Source organism: Lepisma saccharinum, chromosome 1 (assembly GCF_977018435.1).
Source record: "Lepisma saccharinum chromosome 1, izLepSacc3.1, whole genome shotgun sequence".
In the NCBI taxonomy this organism is placed as follows: Eukaryota; Metazoa; Arthropoda; class Insecta; order Zygentoma; family Lepismatidae; genus Lepisma; species Lepisma saccharinum.
This window is the reverse complement of record NC_139229.1, coordinates 886,021-908,080: the sequence shown is the minus strand read 5'-3', so window position 1 is coordinate 908,080 and position 22,060 is coordinate 886,021. Positions and strand designations below refer to the sequence as shown.

Sequence of the window (22,060 nt, the reverse complement as noted above, 5' to 3'; positions counted from 1 at the left end):
CAATCAGAATTTAAATATTTTAGCAGAAAATGATGAGAAATATATTGCTATTAGCAAGAAAATTGAAGTTAATGGTGTTTCTATTCACTTAAGATTTCTTGATTCCTACAGAATTCTGTCCGCTAGCCTGGCTACACTGGCCACTCAATTATCTGATGATCAATTCAAAATCACATGTGCTTTGTTTCCAAATCAGGACCTGAAATTAATTAGGCGCAAGGGTGTATATCCATATGACTATGTTACAGATTTTTCTAAATTTGATGAGTGTTCTCTGCCACCACAACAAGAGTTTTACAGCAAACTCAGAGCATCTGGAATCACTGATGAAGATTATCACCATGCCCAGTTGATGTGGAACAATTTAAAATGCAAGACATTTGGTGATTATCACAAGGCATATTTAAAACTTGATGTCACTCTCTTAACCGATATACTGCAGGCATTCAGAAAATCTTCCATGGAAAATTATAAGCTGGATCCAATGTATTTTTACAGTGCACCAGACCTAGCATGGTCTGCAATGTTTTTGAACACTAAAATGCAATTGGATCTGATCCAAGATCAGGACATGTATCTCTTTATGGAACAATGTATAAGAGGGGGCATGGTGCAATGCTCTCAGAGATATGCCAGAGCTAACAATAAATATATTCCTGATTATGATCCAGCACTGCCATCAAATTATATACTGTATGTAGATGCCAACAGCCTGTATGATTATGCTATGATGTATAAACTGCCATATGCAGGGCTTGAGTGGGTTGAAGATTTCAATATTGAAGATCTTAAGGATTTTGATGACAGTGACTATGGTCTATTCTTAGAGGTTGATCTGACAATTCCTGATGATTTACACAACACATTTTCTGATCTGCCCCCAATTCCTGAGGTTGAGTGCTCACCTGGCTCTAAACAGAAGAAATTGATGATGACTCTAGAGCCAGGTGAACACTTAACCTCAGGAATTGGGGGCAGATCAGAAAATGTGTTGTGTAAATGATCTGGAATTGTCAGATCAACTTCTAAGAACAGGCCATAGTTACTGTCATCAAAATCCTTAAGATCTTCAATATTGAAATCTTCAACCCACTCAAGCCCTGCATATGGCAGTTTATACATCATAGCATAACCATACAGGCTATTGGCATCCACATAAAGTATATAATTTGATGGCAGTGCTGGATCATAATCAGGAATATATTTGTTGTTAGCTCTGGCATATCTCTGAGAGCATTGCACCATGCCCCCTCTTATACATTGTTCCATAAAGAGATACATGTCCTGATCTTGGATCAGATCCAATTGCATTTTAGTGTTCAAAAACATTGCAGACCATGCTAGGCCTGGTGCACTGTAAAAATACATTGGATCCAGCTTATAATTTTTCATGGAAGATTTTCTGAATGCCTGCAGTATATCGGTTAAGAGAGTGACATCAAGTTTTAAATATGCCTTGTGATAATCACCAAATGTCTGGCATTTTAAATTGTTCCACATCAACTGGGCATGGTGATAATCTTCATCAGTGATTCCAGATGCTCTGAGTTTGCTGTAAAACTCTTGTTGTGGTGGTAGAGAACACTCATTAAATTTAGAAAAACCTGTAACATAATCATATGGGTATACACCCTTCCGCCTAATTAATTTCAGGTCCTGATTTGGAAACAAAGCACATGTGATTTTGAATTGATCATCAGATAATTGAGTGGCCAGTGTAGCCAGGCTAGCAGACAGAATTCTGTAGGAATCAAGAAATCTTAAGTGAATAGAAACACCATTAACTTCAATTTTCTTGCTAATAGCAATATATTTCTCATCATTTTCTGCTAAAATATTTAAATTCTGCTTGTCAAACCCCTCGTACCTGATCAGATGATGAAAATCATAATTAGATGCACCATGGCAAAATATAGGGACAAATTTTGGTCTCTGGATCTTAATATTACAGCTATTACACAGAGCCATTTTGTATTTATCATCTGTATGAGAATGGTGTTTCACCTTGATATTTATATCTGAAAATTCAGAATCACATACCGGGCATTTTTCTGCATTGTTGAAATCTTCAATCTGATCCTCTGTTAAAGGCAACATGGGTTTTGATTTTAATAAGACATTAGATGCTATGTCATGGCACTCATTTTCTATTCTATGTGCAAATTCTTTGATGGCATCTGCTCCCATGTATAAATATTCTTTACTAACAACACCATCCTGTACAACAACATAATAAAAACTAGAAGGTTCATGTAACTGGTATGGTGTAATTGAAGATTCATCAGGATCTGGGCTGCATAATGCAAGGGGTTTGAGGTTTGATTCAAAATCACAGACTATATATGCTGGGTATTCCAACAAGGCTTCAAAATTTTTGAATTTGGCATTTTCACTTGGATTAGGCATAAGCATATGAACAGGTTTATGGTTGCCACAGTATTTTAAATGTTCAATTAACTTGTTTTTAGCAATTTCTGTATTCTGTTCACAAACACCATTCACCATTTTCCTGCCATCAAATACAGTTAAACATCTTCTACACAACTTGAATATTGTCTTAGATTTGTCTAGTTGTTTTCTGACTAAAGCTTCAAGATTATGTATCAAAGTGTAATGATATGTGCCATCCTTTTCAATTAAGAGCAGATCAATCGGAACAGCAGAATCATCATCAAGTGTACTGATTCTGAGAGGTGCTATCAAGCAATTGCCACGGCCAGTAGAACAAATAAATACATTAATAGATAATTGTTTACCATTGATATCCCTGGCCTTTTTTTCAAATTTATCAATATTCTGAACAGACATTGGATATTCTAAGCCCTCCATTGCATCATCAAAATTGTGTTCATATTGTTTATAATAAGTTATTCTCTGAGGATTTCTTAAAACTGGAAACAAAGCAGCTAAAATACACCACAGAAAACATTTCTCATCATTATTTTCTATGTTAACCACAGCTTTTTTTGTTTTTAATATTGGCAGGTAATGGCAGATATGTAGATCCTTGTAATGGGCTGAATTCAGAAATATTAACATAGAGCTTGTGTGGAGATCCGCATAGGCTCCATCCTGACTCTTTTGCTGCAAATTCAGAGTGTTTAATATTCAATTGCTCTATCAAACTGCTTATTATTTTGTCTAAATTTGCATTTGAATATATAGGTACAGTTTCTGTTATGTGGGGCTGTGTAAATTTTGTGCCATTTGGCTTCTTATATTGTGTAAACAATTTGAGGGACAGCTTATAAGAGCCATTTTGTGCATTTAGAATTGCCTGCACATCAGGATTTATACTGTTCAAAAAATTCTTAATATCACATTTTTGCTCTGATACAAACCGGTAATCCCTAAGTTGGCCATTAAAACTGCTATGGATGGGTTCATAGCGTGGCTGCTTTGCTGCTCTAGCATTAACAGGTGTTTCATGCTTCCTTTTCAGACCAGATGTAGATGGTTGTGGGGGCAATGTTGATGACTGTGCAGAACAAGTATCTATATGTTTATATGTGAAATATTCCATGCTATATTTTCTATGGCATTTAGGGCATAGTTTAGTGGGAGTTCTGCATTTGTCTGGATCACAATTCCTTTGGTGCCTGGCCCAATTGGGGCTGGATATATTCTTATTGCATTGATTACAATATTTTTGATTTGGCATTTTTGTTGTTGGTTTATTATATATATTTCTTGGGGTTCAAATCAAAACTTTATGCTTAATAAAAAATATCAGTTGGGTCCAGCAGTGTGCTTTGTATACCTAGTGTGTGTGTGTGTGTATGTGTGTTAATATTTTTGGCTTTGGTATTTATATAAAATTTCTTGGGGTTCAAATCAAAACTCTATACTTAATAAACCTATGACAGGTTGTATAAAGCTGATAGCCTACATGCACAAAGGTAGAATAAGTACAGAAGCACTGCCCTAGCACAAAAGCATGTCTACACAGGCATGTCCTATAAAGGCAATGACCTAATACCATGTATCATGTATAACAAACTGGGGCAGATATAAGCCTGACTCCAAATTTGAGTGGATTACAACAAACAAGCAAGATGTGTCAAATATCAGACCTGTATGAGGAGCAATGCAACAACACATCTGTACTCCTCAGCCACTCTCACAATACTAACTGATATGTAATGCAAAAGCTCTTGCATCATAATTTGTTGCATAATATTGGGTAATAATTTGTTGCACAACATAATGCAAAAGCTCTTGCATCATAATTTGTTGCATAATATTGGATAATAATTTGTTGCACAACATAATGCAAAAGCTCTTGCATCATAATTTGTTGCATAATATTGGATAATAATTTGTTGCACAACATAATGCAATAGAAATAAACCAGAAGTAAACATGTGTGTGTTTGTGGGTGTGGGTGGGTGTGGGTGTATGTGGCTTTTTGGCCTAGTTTTAGGTGTAGCCAAAAAAAATATCAAGAGGGGCATATTTTTGACAAGCTTATGGACAACAATCTCACGGATGTAGCTTTTGTAAGTGTAGGCAAATCAATCTGAGGGGGGTCATCATTTCACGGGAAATTCCCGAGGGCATTTTTACAAAAATCTTGGATTAGACAGAGTACCACACTTGAGCAATAATCTCATATGCACATCTTGAGCTAGTTTTAAGTGTAGCCAAATCTGCCTGAGGGGGGCTCATCATTTATCGAGATAGCTATAGCATCAATTACACTACTGTACACTTTTCAGAAAAAAGATCAGATGGCATGTCTTTATGCTTACTAATATCATAAAGACATTTTAAAAAATCTCTATGATGTTTAAGCTGCTCAAATCTTTCTCTAGAGCTAAAATACTCGTCTAGGATCTGGTAATAAAAATCAACTTTGTACCGGTTTTGTGGATCTTCAACAGCATACGGAAACTGCTTGTTCTTTCGATTTCGTCCCTGTACAGTGTTTCCTATCTTTGGACCATCTACTGTATATCTAAATTCGATGCGAATTCTTTCTCTTCAACCGGGACTCACAGGTCGCCGCCGCCTCCACGAGTGAAGGGAGGTAGGCCCTGCCAAGCTCCCAAGTGGCGTCTAAGAAACTTTGACATTTTTCATCAATCGTGCTTTTTTTCAAAGCGCTGATATGTTTGCAAGAAATCATCTAACAGCATCTAACACATCGTAGGTTTTTGAAGACATTTGCTCATTACATTACGTGGAATCTGTTTTCCCAATTTTGGTGTTAAAATGACACTACTGATATGTTCCTTCAAAACGGTGGGTTGGCATATATTAACTTCCAAGTTAAATGTATAATATAATATAATATATTATAACTTTCAAGTTTTCAATAGGCTATTTGTTTCATCTGTTCAAATTCAAATTTTGCGCCCTGAAAATTTGCCGGTCTGGGCGATGGCACGGTTCGCCCCCCCCCCCCTTCCGCCGGCCCTGGGTTAGCACAGCGTGCTACGATGTCAGAGGTCCCGGGTTCGAATCTCCCCTGGGCATGGGTGTTCTCTGCAATTGCCCCTTCATCAATTTCATCATATCATCATTCGTCCTCGTCCCGATTAGCCAAAAGTTGAAGAAAAGCGACGCTAAATAAAGGAAGCAAATCAGTGTTTCACAAGTTTGAGAAACTTTTCCCCCACTGATCTCCTGCCAAGACAGATGAATCCGCTGAGTCGTTGAAGCAAACAAGCGATCAACTTCCGCGTGAACAGTTATCACGCCGCTTTCAGCGGGAGAACAGAAATCCCACGCAGATTTTCGAAGTTGTTAATGTAATTAAGACAAATGTTCTCAATTAATGCTTATGGGATTTTCAAGTCACGAAGCTTTTACTTCAGGTTTCTCTTTTCTTTCCGTTATCTCTCGATACCACAATTCTACCTGTTCCTTATCTCTTTGTACAGTGTACTGCTGTATGATCGACATTACGTGGCAGGAATTCACGTAATTGAATAATAAAGCCGTCCGTACACGCGTCAAGTAACATAAAAACAGAGCTTTCAAGGCGCAATAGGTGTGTTTCGCCTACGTCACAAACTGTTGCATCGTCGCTTCGAGCACCCATGATGGACGTCAGTTCTTGTAAACACACGGAATTCAACCGGGTGGGCGGGAGATTTGAACCTTGTTTACGATGGTACATTGTGCAGTATTCGGTTGTTCACGTTATTTCACGATATTTCCTTGCACGCGACAAACAAAATTGGCCATGAACGTGGCGATTGTGCGAATCCTGACGTCACATGGAACCCACCTATACATTCCATAATCAAAATGCATTGAACAAGGTTGTTACAAAATAAAACTTCATTTCATACTCGTGCACCATCATATACATGTACTGATTTGTCAGTAATTATTTTATTATTTTTACCAAAATTCGCGGTAAAGAGAAAATGAAAGACTACTTTCTTTACACTCCTCACAAAAAGTTTGGAATATTTTTAAAGCAATAGGTGATAGGCACGGTGTCATATGGGGAAAAGACGAGAACGTCCACCAGATACCACGTGTTGTTGCATTCCAAGGCCTGTCACTTATTGTCTAATACAACAACATTCCAAACTTATTGTGAGTAGTGTATTATATCCAAAGGATTAGTAATATATTCATTATTTGACAGACTTGTGATGTGAGGCAAAATACAATTAATTGTAGAAAATAAAAATGTCTATCTCTGATTAGAAATTATTGACAAGTTTTGACTCCCATTTCAACAAGCTAAGTGAAAGTAAGGTGACTTACAGAAGAGAATATTTTCAGCTGGGTACCTCACCTCGCCGAGAATCAATTCTAGCTACGCTTGCACAGTTTTATGTAAGCAATATATTGTGTGGTATTTTACCTATAAACGAAAAGTTTACAGCATGGTGGTTGAAGGGAAAGTTATTGTTGATTGAACTTTGTTTCTAGTATTTATAGTTTCTTAAATGACCGTAACTTATGATTTATTAAAATTATTATTGTCTTATCGGCGTTTTAATCACAAAATATATTTCTAGTTTTATTCACGTTATAATAACATTGCAAATAAAACATTGTGCCTTTTAGCTTTCGTTGTTAGTAGTTTACAATTTGCAAAAATAACATTTAATAACTAGTAACTTAAAATACCACCCATTTCAGTTCTACATGGTATAAAAGTGTACTAAAACTGTGAGAAAGCATCGTGTTCATCTTCTTGGAAGTCTTACACTTTACAATATGGCGATCTTAACTACTAAAACAGCCAAATCGAGATAGCAATAACGCAACGAGAAAATTACGAGGTAATTAAACACCTGTAAGAATGTAACGGTAATGATTTCACGCATTAGTAAAAGCTTGTATTCTACGATGTATCTTTTCTTATCGCTGGTTGTCTTTAACTGTAACGAAGTCACAATATCTCAATCTGCAATCTGTTTGATATTCTTCGGCGGAAGTCAAGGACTTCTTAACCTACTTATCTACTAATTTGGAACCTGCGTTTCTGAGTGTCAAACCCATACAATAAATGGCATTTAAGAGTTAAGAGTATAGCTTTCAAGTTCGTACTAATGTCATTATCAATACAGAGGTAATTTTATTTTCCTTGCACATGCTTCTCATGTCTCGACATCGCAAGTTTGAAAGAAAGTAAACTTGTTGTGTCGCGACAAGAAAAAAACGTATGTCGGAAATAAAAAGTTATGGTTGGTCGACGCAGGATATATCTTCCAATGATAAATTTCCCTATATTAGGCTTGGTAATTGGTATCGATAGGATCTCATCACAAAAACTTGTTAAGTGTCTGTCTCATTCTGCAGCTCGTCTTGAATGTTTAGCTATTCATTTCGTTCTCGTATCGGTCTCGCAGATCAAGTCTGGGCCTTGTCTAGTCTCGAAACATATAGTGTAAACAACGGCCAAATTATCGGATATTCTGACACATTTCTATGTCCGGATTATCCGAAATGTCGAGATATCGCAATGTGTGCATCATCCGGACAGTTTTAGCGTTTATCCCTGTTTTACGGGTTATCCAGATATTCTATTATTCGACATGTTTGTACGGATTTTCTACAAATCCTTCATCAAACCAGTACTATCCGAATAATGCGGATATCCTTACTATCCAGATATTCTGATTATCGGGATATCCGAATTATCCGCATATCGAATTATCCGGATAACCAAATTATTCTGATATTAGGATATCCGGATTATTCGTTGCATCTGAAACGGATGTCGTAGAATTTGAAATCCGTTATGCCTAGTGGAAACTAGTGGACGATATCTAAGGAAGTCATTCACCCTCCTACGAGAGAAAATAGTTATTCCGGATCTTCATCTCCGAGAGGTCACGAGATATGGTCAAATAAGAACGGAAGAAGAAAAATTCTCCACAGAAGATTTTGGAGAGACTCTGGTCCAAGAAATGTGTGAGTCAAGCTCCTTCGCGGTCACGAAGCGCGGACACCCACGCACTTCGCTTGCTTTCACCGAAAGCGAAGGAATCCGAGCTCCCCGCTGCACGTGTCCTGGTGGCTGAATACGGGGATTTGCCTCGCTGCTCTCCCTTTGGGCTTTGGGTGGGATTCTACGTGCGTTGGCGGCTGAGGGAACGTCACTTCTGCCTTCCTTCGTTCACGGGTTTTGCCAGAATTTTTGGTGAGGAGTGGAAACGTGTCGAATGTGCATTTGAAGAAAAAATTACAGTGAATTGTTGAGAAACATCACGTTACCAGGAGCGTATATTCCAGGCTAGCTAGGCTAACTGCGAAGCCTGAAGTCTAGAGAATAAAATAGAAGAGAAAAATCGATCAGAAATTTTAAATAATATTATTCATATTAGTGAGATGATGATGCTGATTCCGAAGTTGGTCACCAGATTTCTTATGAGTTGGCAACCTGATTTCCTATGAGTTGGCAACCTGATTTCCTATGAGTTGGTAACCTGATTTCCTATGAGTTGGCAACATGATTCCCTATGAGTTTGGCAACATGATTCCCTATGAGTTTGGCAACCTGATTTTTGATGAGTTTGGCAACCTGATTTCTCATGAGTTGGCAACCTGATTTCTCATGAGTTGGCAACCTGATTTCTCATGAGTTGGCAACCTGATTTCTCATGAGTTGGCAACCTGATTTCTCATGGGTTGGCAACCTGATATCTCATGAGTTGGCAACCTGATCTCTCATGAGTTGGCAACCTGATCTCTTATGAGTTGGCAACCTGATCTCTTATGAGTTGGCAACCTGATCTCTTATGAGTTAGCAACCTGATTTCTTAGGAGTTAGCAACCTGATTTCTTAGGAGTTGGTAAACTTATTTCCATTCATAGCCTAGGACTACGTGACATAGCCCAGATCATGTACTCAGTATACGTCACTGCAGGTTACACAAATACACATTGGAGGATTTAGCGGAAGGGACACGTGGACATCTCAAAAGTGATCGTCCATTGTGCAGTGATTCGGATTCCACTTTGAAAATCCAATCCCGATAAGGTTCTATGACAACAAATTATATCTGAAACGAACACTTGTAATTGTCATGGTTTACGTCCACTTTACGCACACATATAGGCTAATCGAGACTGGACCTTCAGTTTAAATTGGAAACCGAACCACTATGTGCTTCCACTGGGCATCGAACCTGGAACCCTTGAATAAAAGGCGACGACGTTTCTGCTACACCGTCGGGGTGGGGGATGGGGGACCGCTGAGTATATTAGAGGCTGTTTTAGTATCTAGAAAAATCTGCATGTTATATTTCGAATGTTACATCTTATATCGAGTTTGATAGTCGGTTGAGGCACATGGTGGTTGGGATCCCACTTTAAACTGTAAGTCCAGTCTCGATTAGCCTTTCTGTGCATTTAAACTGGTCTTAAAACAAATCAAACATCTTATGTGGTTAGAATATATTCTGTGTCCCTCCCAGGAAAATATTATACATCCGCGTATGCACAGACATACAGGAACTCACAAACACAGTGCTTTTTTTTCCTGCATCGATAATCTTCGCCTTGGTTTGTTATTGTGTTGACTTGTTACCAGGGCCGGATTAACCTATGGGCAACTGGGGCAATTGCCCGGGGCCCCCACCGAAAGGAAGCTGTGAAGGGCCTCCACCAAAAGAATATTTTAACCAGCTGGCTATGCTTGTGAAAAATTACAAAAGAAATTGTATTTTAAAAATATAAAAAAATCAATATTGTCGTATGTCTACACTCTTCTGGATCCACCACTCGCCTAGTGAACATTTCAGAGTGTAAAGTTTCCTACCAGTGATTGATCAAATCACCTCATCACTCGTAGACAGGATATTTCCTTATGAAACTGTCGCAAAGAGGTTCAGCATTCTAAATGAACTTGCAGTGGCAACTCCATCACAAATTACATCTGCAGCTCGCGAGCTTGTGAGCATCTACGAGGAGGATCTGGAACCCTCGCTAGAGAATGAGCCGATACAGTTTGCACACCTAGTAAGCAGTAGCAATGTCAAACATCAGGAAGACATCCCGATGGAACGGTCTATGTATAATATTGTATGTAAGGACCCGTTCCGCAGTATATTTCCCAATGTCGAAATTCTCTTTAGAATGTATTTGGTCTTAATGGCAACAAACTGAAGCGGAGAAGGATCATTCTCAAAAATGAAATTAGTTAAAAACAGGCTTCGTGCTGCCATGGGACAGGATCGCTTATCCAATGTTTGTTTATTAAGCATTGAACATGAACTTCTTCGTGAATTGGACTTCGATGATATAGTAGATGAATTTTAGGCAAAAACGGCAAGAAAAGTGTGTCTACTTTGGGAATTTTCTTGAAGAAAGTGTAGTTACTACATTTTCCACAATGAACCTGTTGGTAATTATTGTCCATATGTGGTGACATATTTACTCTTCATTGTAAATAATATCATTTATGTATAAATTATGTACGTAAGTACAGTCTACTGCTGAGTTCTCTGTTTCCGTCTGAACTATATTGTAGTTACGGTATTCACTCTTCAATATACTGTAGATATTTAGACGCAGAATTTTACTGCTGCTATAGCGCTGTAATTTTCGTCCTGTAACTTTATTTTACAGCGCTATTCTCCCTGTAAACCTATCTGCGATATGTTCGATTGTGAATGACTACTGATTTTAAAATTAGGTCTACCATTTCAACTGCTGAAAATTAATGGCTAATAAAGCTCCTAGTAAAAAATAATAAAAAATGGGGGCCCCCACAAAACATTTTGCCCAGGGACCTCCACAAACCTTGATACGGCCCTGCTTGTCACTGTGTTTGTCACAAGAACGTATGGGCGTCCGCAGGGAGAGTAGAGGGGAGTCGCTCCTTCCTCCCTCCCTTTGATTCTTTCTTTTCTTGTATCTTTTTTCTAAGCTGGACATTTTCTAGGTTTTAGTACAGCTTCTTTCGTGTTTACTTTCTCTCTTCTTGACCTTGCTATTCCTTAGTTTTCCCTCTCCTTCTCTGTCAGTTGTTTCTGTATTCTTTCTCTGTCCATCTTCTGCTGTTCCTCTTCCTTCTCACTATCTTTTTGCCTGTCTTATTTCTTCTGTATTCTCTTTTCTTCCTCTTTCGTTTTTCTACTTTCTTTCTTCTCTCTCCCTGTCACTTTTCTATCTCCTTTTCGCTATTCTCTCTCTCTTTCACTTTTTCCCCCTTTTCTTCATTCTCTATGTCTTTCTGTATCTCGCTCTTCCTTCTCAATTTCTTTATCTCTTTCGCTTTTTTCATATCTTTCTCGCTTTCCTATTTCCCTCTCTCTCCCTCAATGTGGCTTCTTATCTATCTTTTTCTATCTCCCTCAACACTCTTTCTTATGATCACGTGTAAACACGACCTTCAACCCGATTGGATTTTTCTCTGCGCAATATATACTCGTTTGTTCAAAGGATTAAGAAACAAACCCGTTTGTTGGTCTAGTGTTAATCTACGTCCTTGCCGAAATGCTTGCGATTTCAGAATATATGCGCCCCTCCCCGCCTAGCCACAGATGGCAGTACTAGCGTCTTCAATAAGCCGGAACGTCGACTTCCCAGTGTCTTTGTGCCCAAGGTCTAACTAATGAACAAACATGCCAATAACGATTTCCGCTTTTTCATTGCAAGCAGGCGTGTGCGTGCATTTGACGGTTTAAACGTGTTTGCATACGAAAGGGAAAGCTCCTTTTCTTCTCTGCTAATCGCGCTAAACAAAACATCCATCGCCATAATCCTCAGATGCCTTACGATCCTTCTGCTGGGTAAAGGCTGTAAAACAAACGTAATATTCCTAGACAGCTAATGATTTGCAGCTGGTTCCTGGAAGAAAATGGCTGTAATGTTTTGAGAAATTGCAATTTGCAAGGGTTTGAGTAACTTTCACTGCTAAGAGAGAAAATAACAGGCTGCACAGAACGTAAAGTGGTGTGCCGAGAAGGTATGGGGTTGGGGGTTTGATCGCCGAAATAATTAGGGGTGTGCGGACAGAGAATTTTTGGGATTTTTTTTATCCTGAGATTTGGGATGGGGAAATTTCGCCACTTCCTGACTAAGCCGGAAAATTTTCGGGACGGGGAATGTTCGAAATTTTCCTACACTGGGAATATCTTGAATTCTACACGCCATTTTCTCTGATTGATTGCTTCTGCATTTATGAAATAAAAAATAACATTTTCCGAGAAGTTCCAGACGCTTACAATGCATAAAACATCAAGAATTAACCACTTTTAAAAATGTAGTACTAATAGTAGTACTAATAACAAAGCATGAGAAATTAACTTTGTTGCTCTACTTTTACATTGCAATATTGAAATAACAAAACTTTATTTTTTGCCTGCGGATGAAGCTGAAGTGTTGTGTACACAGCTGATCCCACTCTTGTAATGGAAACTTTCTTAAACTTAAAATCGAGTCGAGTAATAAGAATATAACTTGAACAGTCCACCAGTTCTCATCAAAGTATGTGAAAACTAATGCGATTTTTACCCTTCAAGTGACGGAGAAAGTGACACCACACATTTCAAGTTTTTGCAAGTTACTCATGAAAGGACAAGTATCAATCCATACTTCAGACATTTCTTAAGTATCTCAGCACGTAGAGATATTTTCTGCGAGTAGAAATAGCATCATGATCAGATATGCATGGTATGTTTCAGAAACACAAGAAAATTGTGCCAACGCTATTTGATACCATTCCAGGTTGATTCAGTAAAAGCGTGCAAGAAGGAAACAGTAAATACTTGATGCACCAAGGGCGTATTTAGGGGGGTCCGGACCCCTCCCCCGAAAGATTTATCAAGTACTAAAATTAAATAATGAAAAATATATTATTTTAGTCTTTGTTGTATAATTTCCTCTGAGCTTATTGAAAGACAAGGATTATATTGTGATCTTACGGCTTTCAAGGACAGGAAGGACGTATTTAGGGGGTCCAGACCCCTCTCCCACCCGAGAGACTTATTAAGTAGGAAAATTAAATGAAAATATATTCGTTTAGCATTTGTTGTATAATTTCCTTTCAACTGTTTAGAAGGCAAAGATTATATTGAGATCATACGGCTTTAAATAACATTACAAAGAAGATTTATGTACACTACTACTCAAAATAATATGCATAACATATTAATAAGAAACTTACTTTTCTACAACTACATGTAACATCATTTTTGTTATTCGATAAATATTCAATTAATCATCTATTTGACATTAATTTCATTGGTAGGGCACTTGTTTTTATGTAAATTATTCCGATCTTAACAACAGCTAGCTACGTAATGAATATGCGCTGTTATATCTCTATTCTTATACAGTCTCTTTTACCTATTCGTGTAATAATAATAATATAATATTAATTTATGTATTGTATTTAGTATTGATTTTATTTAATATAATTATTTTAATTTAAACATTATTATTATATTAATTAAAATAGAATTAATTAAAATATTCAAATTAATTCGTATAATATTTTATTACATGAATAGGTAGGTAACAAGCTGGTGTAAGGATAATGATATAACAGCGCGTATTCATTATTTAGCTTACGTGTAGTTAAGGTCGGCAACACTTGTTAATAAAAGAGCTGGCTTGGCAATGGCAAGGAAATTAATGTCAAATAGATAACGAATTGAATATTTATTAAATATCAAAAAAAGAATGTTAGATCTAGTTGACGAAAAGTAAAGTTCCTACTAATATTTTATGCATATTATTATAAGTAGTAATAAATCTTGCATAAATCTTATTCGGTGCTGTCATCCAAAGTCGTATGACCCCAGTTGTCTTCCAATAAGTTGAGCGGAAATAAATAACCCTCGTTTAAACAACAAGTATATTTTCATTATATAATTTTAATAATACTTACTAAGTCTTTCGGGAGGAGGTCCGGACCCCCTGGACGTACAATGAGTAGCGACATTATTGGCAACTAGTGACATAGCATTGACAAACAGGTGTTAAGAACATACAATTAGGCACCTCACAACAGTTATTCAAAATGACGGTGACCAATCAGAATGCATGACAGCAGTGTAGCAGATTATGTGATACAACCTTTCTGTGGAAGACAGGAAGACAGCATCCGGATGGTTGCGGACATCCACACTGAAGTGAGGCGATGATCCGTATATCTCCGTACGCTGGCTTCTCCAACTCCCTATGTCAAGATTCAGTGGTGCATCACGTATTTCCTGTTTCCTTCTTGCAAGCTTTTACTGAATCACCCTGTACTTATGCATGTGGCGTATATATATAGGGGTAGGAGGTGCATGTGTATGCTTTTGAGTAAGTGCTTTAAAATAAACATCTTTACACCGATCCCGTAAAAATCGAAAAGCTGCATGCTTACGTCATCAATGATGACTCATCATAAGACAAAAGTGCTTGGAGATAGAAATATAAAACTGAAAGAAGTGGTAGACAATGAGAGAAAGAAACAGAATTGGTGAAGCCACAGAAAGAGGGAAAAAGAAAGAGACGGGAAACATAAGTGACAGATAGAAAAAGAAGAGAAATCGTAGAAGCGAGATAACACACACAGAGAGAGAGAGAGAAAGAGAGAGAGAGAGAGAGAGAGAAATATAGGGAAACGAGAAAGAGCTAGAGAGGAGTAGAAAACGAGAGAGAGAGAGAGAAAGAGAGAGAAAAACAATATAGAAATATGAAAGAAATAAAGAATCGAGAGAGGAAAAGTCGGAAAGATAGATAGAGAGAAGGAATAGGAATAGAGGGAAAACAGAAAATGAAATGATCAAAAAGAGAGGTAGTAAGCGAACAAAAAACTGAGAAAAGGTGAAAAGCTAGGAAGAAGGAAAAGGGAAAGAAGGTGACAAAGAGTTACAAATGAAAGGGAGCAATGAAGGAGGATCATTTTTTTCTTATTCGAAAGGGGGTGAAGCCTGAAGCGACTCCCTTTACCCTACATAAGTACTTATGAACAAAAGGAACAAAATTGTGGAAGTCAAAAAAATAAACTGCCACTTGCGGTATCGTAAAATCCACCCAAGTGAGCAGAGTTCATTTCGGAAGGGTAATTGCTGGAAAAGAGACCAAACGTCTTCCGTGCCGATTCACCGTTTTACACGCTGTCTTCTTGCCGCTGAAAAACTCGTAAAACTGTTTTCCCAGAATGTGAACTGCGTGCGGTGAGAAATGTGATGTACGTCCGTCCTCCAACGAATAAGGCTGGCGAAATCAACTCTCGTTACCATGGCGGTAGGCTACTTTATTTGGCAATGAACAGAAAACTTCAGAAGAGAAGTAGGATTCGATTTTCCCCGAATGATTTTTCAGTGGTGCTTCTTCCATAGTTCAGAAATGTTCAACTACGTATACTGTATGCTTTCATTTCCAGTTTCTATGGCGGAATAAAAACATCCATTGTTTTGTTCTGCCGGGGATAAAAAAAATTGTGGGGGGAATCCCAGGCATCTCCCCGTTAATTTGCACACTGCATAAGTGCATTAATTGTTTTGAAGGAAAGCATTTCAACTTAATATTAAGGCGACGAGTGACACTTTTGCATGAGGTTTACATTCAGTATCGCCAGAATGGCAAGTGCTACTGAAAAATACCCCGGCTGGACAAGAGAGCATTTCTCTCCATGTTGCAAGTGGAAGCGGTTGATTAAGGTACCAGGTGGTTATAATTAAAGTGACGGTGTTCAGAGTGGTACAGCACAGGCTGTAATGAGAGTAGCATTCTGAAACTTCGCAGATATGCTAATGAAGCAATGCGCTTGCGAATTATGCAACAAAAAAAAATAGTTCCAATTCTCGCCACCAGGGTAACAAATGGCGCTGTAAGCAGTCAAAACTTGGTATAGTTACAGGAAAAACACTATAAATCACAGAAAACAATACTCTTTGTAATAAAATATCGCTACAATTTCACTATTCGAATTACATGAACATTACTAAAGGAAAAAGCAACAAGCGTCACCAACAACAACCAGGGAGCTCACACAATGGTTAGGCAATGTCACCGGCTTTGACGTCAGAGTTACGGAAAATTCCACGTTTTGACTGCTTACAGCGCCATTTTTCACCCTGGTGGCGAGAATTGGAACTATTTTTTTTTGTTGCATAATTCGCAAGCGCATTGCTTCATTAGCATATCTGCGAAGTTTCAGACTGCTACTCTCATTACAGCCCGTGCTGTACCACTCTGAACACCGTCACTTTAATTATAACCACCTGGTACATGCGATTTGTAAGAAAACTACGATGAATAAGTATTTACATAATCCCATGTATTCCTTATGGACAAGCAACTTCAAGTTAATCAAATTGAAGTCTCGAAACTTTCCCAACACAAACAAAATCTTCAACCTGTTCTGTTTGGGTCCATGTGTTTTTCTACACTATTGATATTCCCAAAAGAACAAATAAAATAATGCTCCCATGAGCGTAATGCACTTTTCTCCCCCTTCTACCCCCATCCAGCGCACGGACCTCTCTTTCCCCTCCTCGCGTCTCGCTGGACATGGAAACTGTTCCTCGTGCTTCAAAGCTTAACGCCAACTGAGACGCGGAGAAACGCGACAACAGAAAGCAACAGACGCCTTTCCAGCGTCTCAGTGGGCGATAGCCTTTAAGATAACCTGCAGACTTCTGGCACGGAAATTCTCGCTTCGGTTCCAAGAGCGTTACATCATTTGATTTCAATAGAAATGGAAGTTGAAAAAAGAGATGAATAAGAAATACAGGAACTAGGTTGTATTTCCATATTCTACCATTTATTTAAAAAAAATAGTTCCACTCTCTTCGGAATAAAAAAAAAGTTTTAGGTCACACAACATAAATCTTAATTTTTTCCTACCTTTTCTTGAATGATAAACACAATACAATGACTGATCTTCAGTGCAGTATCTGTATGAAATATTTTTAAAGAATTAAATAACATTAGCGCTGGATAGTCACTCATCTGTTGGATTGAGTACTGAAGTCTCCCCGTTTACATAATACAATATTAATAATTTGGAATAAAATTCCTATATTTTTATTAGTTTATAATATTAATTTCTGTATAATTATACAGGGTGTTTCCGGGCTGATGATACAAACTTTCAGGGATGATAGAGAAGGGCACATGTATCAATTTCAGATAAGGAACCCTGGTCCGAAAGCGACTTAGTCGAAAGTTATAAGCGAAAATCGGTGTATGAAGATGTAATACTTTTATTACCTGCACAAGTTTCACAAGATGCTACATGCACAACAGTTGTTCAAAGTGGCGTCCCCACTTGATTTCTTCTTGTGGGGTCATGTGAAAAGTCTTGTGTACGAGACACCTGTCGAGACTGAAGAGGATCTAAAGGGAACTTTTCTAACGGTGGAAGCGGCCCCGGCGCCCACCCAGCGTCGAATAACATGGGTACCTGGGGGAAACCCTGGGGGGTAAAGGCGGTCAGGGGCGTGATGCTGATCACATCACCCCCACTCACGACCGGATCAAGAAAGTGTGGGGCGTTACCCCCACACCCCCTATACGCCTTCATGGCGTGGTGCTATGCACAGGGGAACACTTTACCTTTTTTTTTTTTTTTACTATCGAAGTTTTATCATTGGCTTGACACCCCTTGCAAAAATTTCTGGTGACGCCCAAAAGGCTCTGCTGCAAGTTGTGCATGAGAGAAATGCATAAATAAATCTTTCTGCTCCTTGTATTTCCATGGATCCAGGTGCAACAAACAGCCTGACGTAAGAAAGCATTCCTCGCGCCTTCGGTGTCATTTACATGAATGTGCAGCAAATACATCACAGCCTCATCATTGGCGTTCCGTGGGCGGGGCCCTTGGATCTCCTTCCTTCAGCAGAAGACGCGTTACAAAGGAAAGAGAAAGCCTCGCGAAGGAACAATGTAGGGCAGGCGGGGTTCCTCCGCCAACCCCTTTCACTCACACGGAACACACATGAGAATGTGGATTCCTCGCCGACTGAGAATTTCCCCTCCGCCGCACTCCACGTGAGATTCGAGAGCTGGCTCACACATTTGTGAAAGGAAGTATATAAGATACGAGGCACTTTTGCTGCGCCAGTTTCGTTCATCGTTTTAGTGCTTGTGGTGTTTTCGAACGTTGACTGAGGAACATGCCGCTACAGTGGAGACATCAGGTGAGCAGTTGCGGAAGCTCGTGTGGGTTGTTCGGTGATGCCGGGACGCTTCGCGTGCTCTGTATGCAAAAACAAGTAGGAATACGTAAAATGTTGGCTTAGGAAATTGTAAACAGAGAAGTTGCAAAATATCAACGACAGGCATGTAAGCAGGGAGAGGCCTCGGGGTGCTAAAACCCTCAAGAGAAACTAGTGGAAGTGTATTGGCCCCATTTTGTTTTTGCCACATATCAAGGAACCATCAATCCAAAATAAATGTTACTAAAGCCCTGAAACAGTGCGTTAACGTACTTATATAGCATCATGGGTGTCCAGAAGGGGGGGGGGCAAGGGCGGCCACGCCCCCCTGGCAAATGAATGTGTACCTAAAAATTATATATTTCACAGATAATTTCATTTCAATCACAGTAATTTATGTTAATTATTATAAATTCGTTGAAGAAACATGATAATTTCAGACTAAAATAGTGTTTTTTGAGAGGGCATCACTATTTTGGAGGAAAATATGTGTCCTTTGCCCCCCCTGGAAAAAAATTACCTTGCTTGCCACTCCCTGGAAAAAATCCTTCGGACGTCCATGTGTAGCATGTCTCATCCCATAGTGAGGAAAAAATGGCTTCATTCTGAAAATCGTATATTTTTTGAAGAGACAATTTTCAGCACTCGAAAAAAACGTTCCTAAGGTGGCCCCCTTAAATTTAGTACAATTAAAAACAGTACCAGCATGAATTATAGTGATGCACACTTGAACACAATACATGGAATAAAATGAAACGTTTTCTGAATGTAAAACAAGCTCTTCTCAAGTTCATCGTTTTCTTTCGTGCAATAGCTACATCGTCATGTTAGCTTGATATTTTACTATTTCTCTTTCAACGTAAGTGACTTTTATTCTTCAGAGAAGCTGAGGAAATGGGGAATAAAATCTCCATGAATTCACACATAGATAATAACTTCAAGCAAGAGTAAACTAAGATTATAGGAATTGTGATTATGTTTGTAATTATGTTTTGATCCCTAACCATTTTGAATTGAATTGACTTTATTGCTGGGCGAGTCTCAGCTGTTGCTGGTCTAGAAATTATCTTGAATACATTCACAATATTCGTAAATTCGTATTGATATTTTCTTTCACGATATTTATTGTATTATCGCGTGTCCACTGAACGACTGAGAGCCGCGGTGGTCTACTCGGTAGGGCGTCTGACTGCCACACGGGAGACGCGGGTTCGATTCCCGGGGTGGGTGATCCAAGGTCGGAATCTTACTAGCCTTGTCCCGGCATAAAGCGGCTTTGGGGCTCACCCAGCTTAAAATAAATGGGTACCTGTGTAAACTCTGGTGGGGGGGGGTAAAAGGAGGTCGGAGCGTGGTGCCGATCGCATCACCTCAAAAACATGGCCGCGAGGATCGAGAATGTGTGGAGCCATACCTCCACATCCCCTTCATGGCACGGTGATATATGCACTGGGAACTTTACATTCACCTTCCCATACAGCACACCAAGTTTCAGACATATTTCAGAAATATTGTAATCTTTCATTTACGTTTCTAACATTCGCGGACATTTTTACATTTCTGAAACATACCTGAAACATCACAGTAATGTTTCGCAATGTTGCTGCAATGTTACAATGTTTCACGAGTTACGTATCCGTAACATATCTGAAACCATGTTGTGCTGTATGGGCTTTACCCTGAGGCATAACGAGTAGATGAAATATCCAGGTTCCGAGGGGCGTAGCCATCGGGTGAGCTAAAGGGGCTCTAGTCCCTCCTTCAGTATATTCTCAGCCCTACTCAATCAACAGCACAGCCGAATATGAATATTTTTATATATTGGTTTAATGTTCAGGATAATAACAAACACAGAGTAGCCTGACCTAAACTGGACCTAACGAGTGTGAGCGCTGTCATCTTGTAATCAAGATTTCCTGGGTTGGATCCCCGGTGGAGACGCATTGCACAGTGGCTGATTCCAGTCCTGATTAGCTTATCTGAGCATACTCAAAAGACGAACAACTGAACCAAATTCTCCCCAACTTCTGCACCTTTTGATTAGATATAAATGCAGGCTGATTGAAAAGTCTGGAACCACCCAAATACATACGCTACACACCCCATCCGCCATCTTGGATTCAACTGCAATTTTTCAAAACGGAATAGGGCATGGGACATATGAAAATCATTTGACATTTTCTGCCAAATCGAACGATGAAACGCACATCAAGATATCTTGAATAGTTTTCAAGTAATTACATGTCGATTTGGTGTTTTAAGTCCACTTTATGCACAGTAAGGCTAATTGGGACTGGACCTATAGTTTCAAGTGGGATCCGAACCACTATCTGCTTCCACAGAGGTTATAGAACCCGGGACCCCTTGATTACATGGCGACGACGCAACCACTGAGCCATAGGGGAGACATGTGATTTGTTACATTAGGTACGAACAGCACACAGCTTTTCAAGATTAAGATTTTCAAGCAGACTTTCATGCAATCGCGTCTGAATCGCCTTAGGGTGGGAAAATTTCGCCACCTCTTTCTCCCAAAACTGTCCTTATATAAATGGAAAAACCAGATTGTAGAAATCCTGCACAATCGATATTGATGTCGGCCCTTGACAATTTTAGGACTAAAAATATCTGGATTATCTTGATGGGCAGCTTCATTCGAAAATTGCAAATGGAAATGTATAAATGTAACTTAAATATGCATCTTTCTACATGCAGTCGAAAGTGTAACGAGTCTCTCTGGGGCCCTTTAGCAGACTATTTAAGTGTCGTCCCCCCAGTTATTGCTATTATGATGGCTGTATCTATGAATACAAAAATGCGTAATTTTCTCATATGAAGTGTAAGCAAATATAATTCTCTTTATTATAATTAAAGATGTGTTTGTTTTTTATAAATTCGAGAGATGAATAGTACAAAATACCTAATAAAATATTCTTTACTCATTAAAAAAATAAGAATAACAATTAATTGCAATGCTTACGACTACCATGCGAGAGACCCGGGTTCGATCCGCGGCGGGGGAGAACCGGGATTTTTTCCACATGTTCAAGCGGCTCCGGCGCCCACCCAGCGTCGTATAAAATGGGTACCTGGAGGAAACTCTGGGGGGTAAAGGCGGCCAGGGGCGTGGTGCTGATCACATCACACCCACCTTCGGCCGTGACCAAGAAAGTGTGGGGCCCTAACTCCACACTCCCTATACGCCTTCATGGCGTGGTGCAAAGCACAGGGGAGCACTTTACCTTTACCTTTTACATTATAGATTAATTTACTATCATTTACGTAAAAGTGTCGATTGTTAAACTTGATTTATTTTTGCTCTGTCATTTTCATTTGAAACTAAACGTTCCTGACTTATAGTATTGCGTATATAAGTTTCCACAATTTTAAATTTAGAAAACGATCTCTCTGCCTTCGCTACTGTAAGATGAACAGTAAGGTACACCTGGATCCTAAAAATATGTGTGTTTAAATAAGTCAAT

General features: G+C 38.9%; 1 protein-coding gene across 1 annotated transcript in view; it reads left to right on the top strand.

Moving 5' to 3' along the window:
• The first annotated feature begins 18,458 nt into the window (after nucleotides 1–18,458).
• Nucleotides 18,459–22,060, top strand: part of LOC145977679 (uncharacterized) — a 40,643-nt gene continuing 37,041 nt past the window's right edge. The window contains exon 1 of the mRNA XM_083113165.1: nucleotides 18,459–18,560. Coding sequence (XP_082969291.1) covers nucleotides 18,537–18,560 — 24 coding nt within the window. The 5' untranslated portion in view covers nucleotides 18,459–18,536. The remainder of the gene's footprint in view (nucleotides 18,561–22,060) is intronic.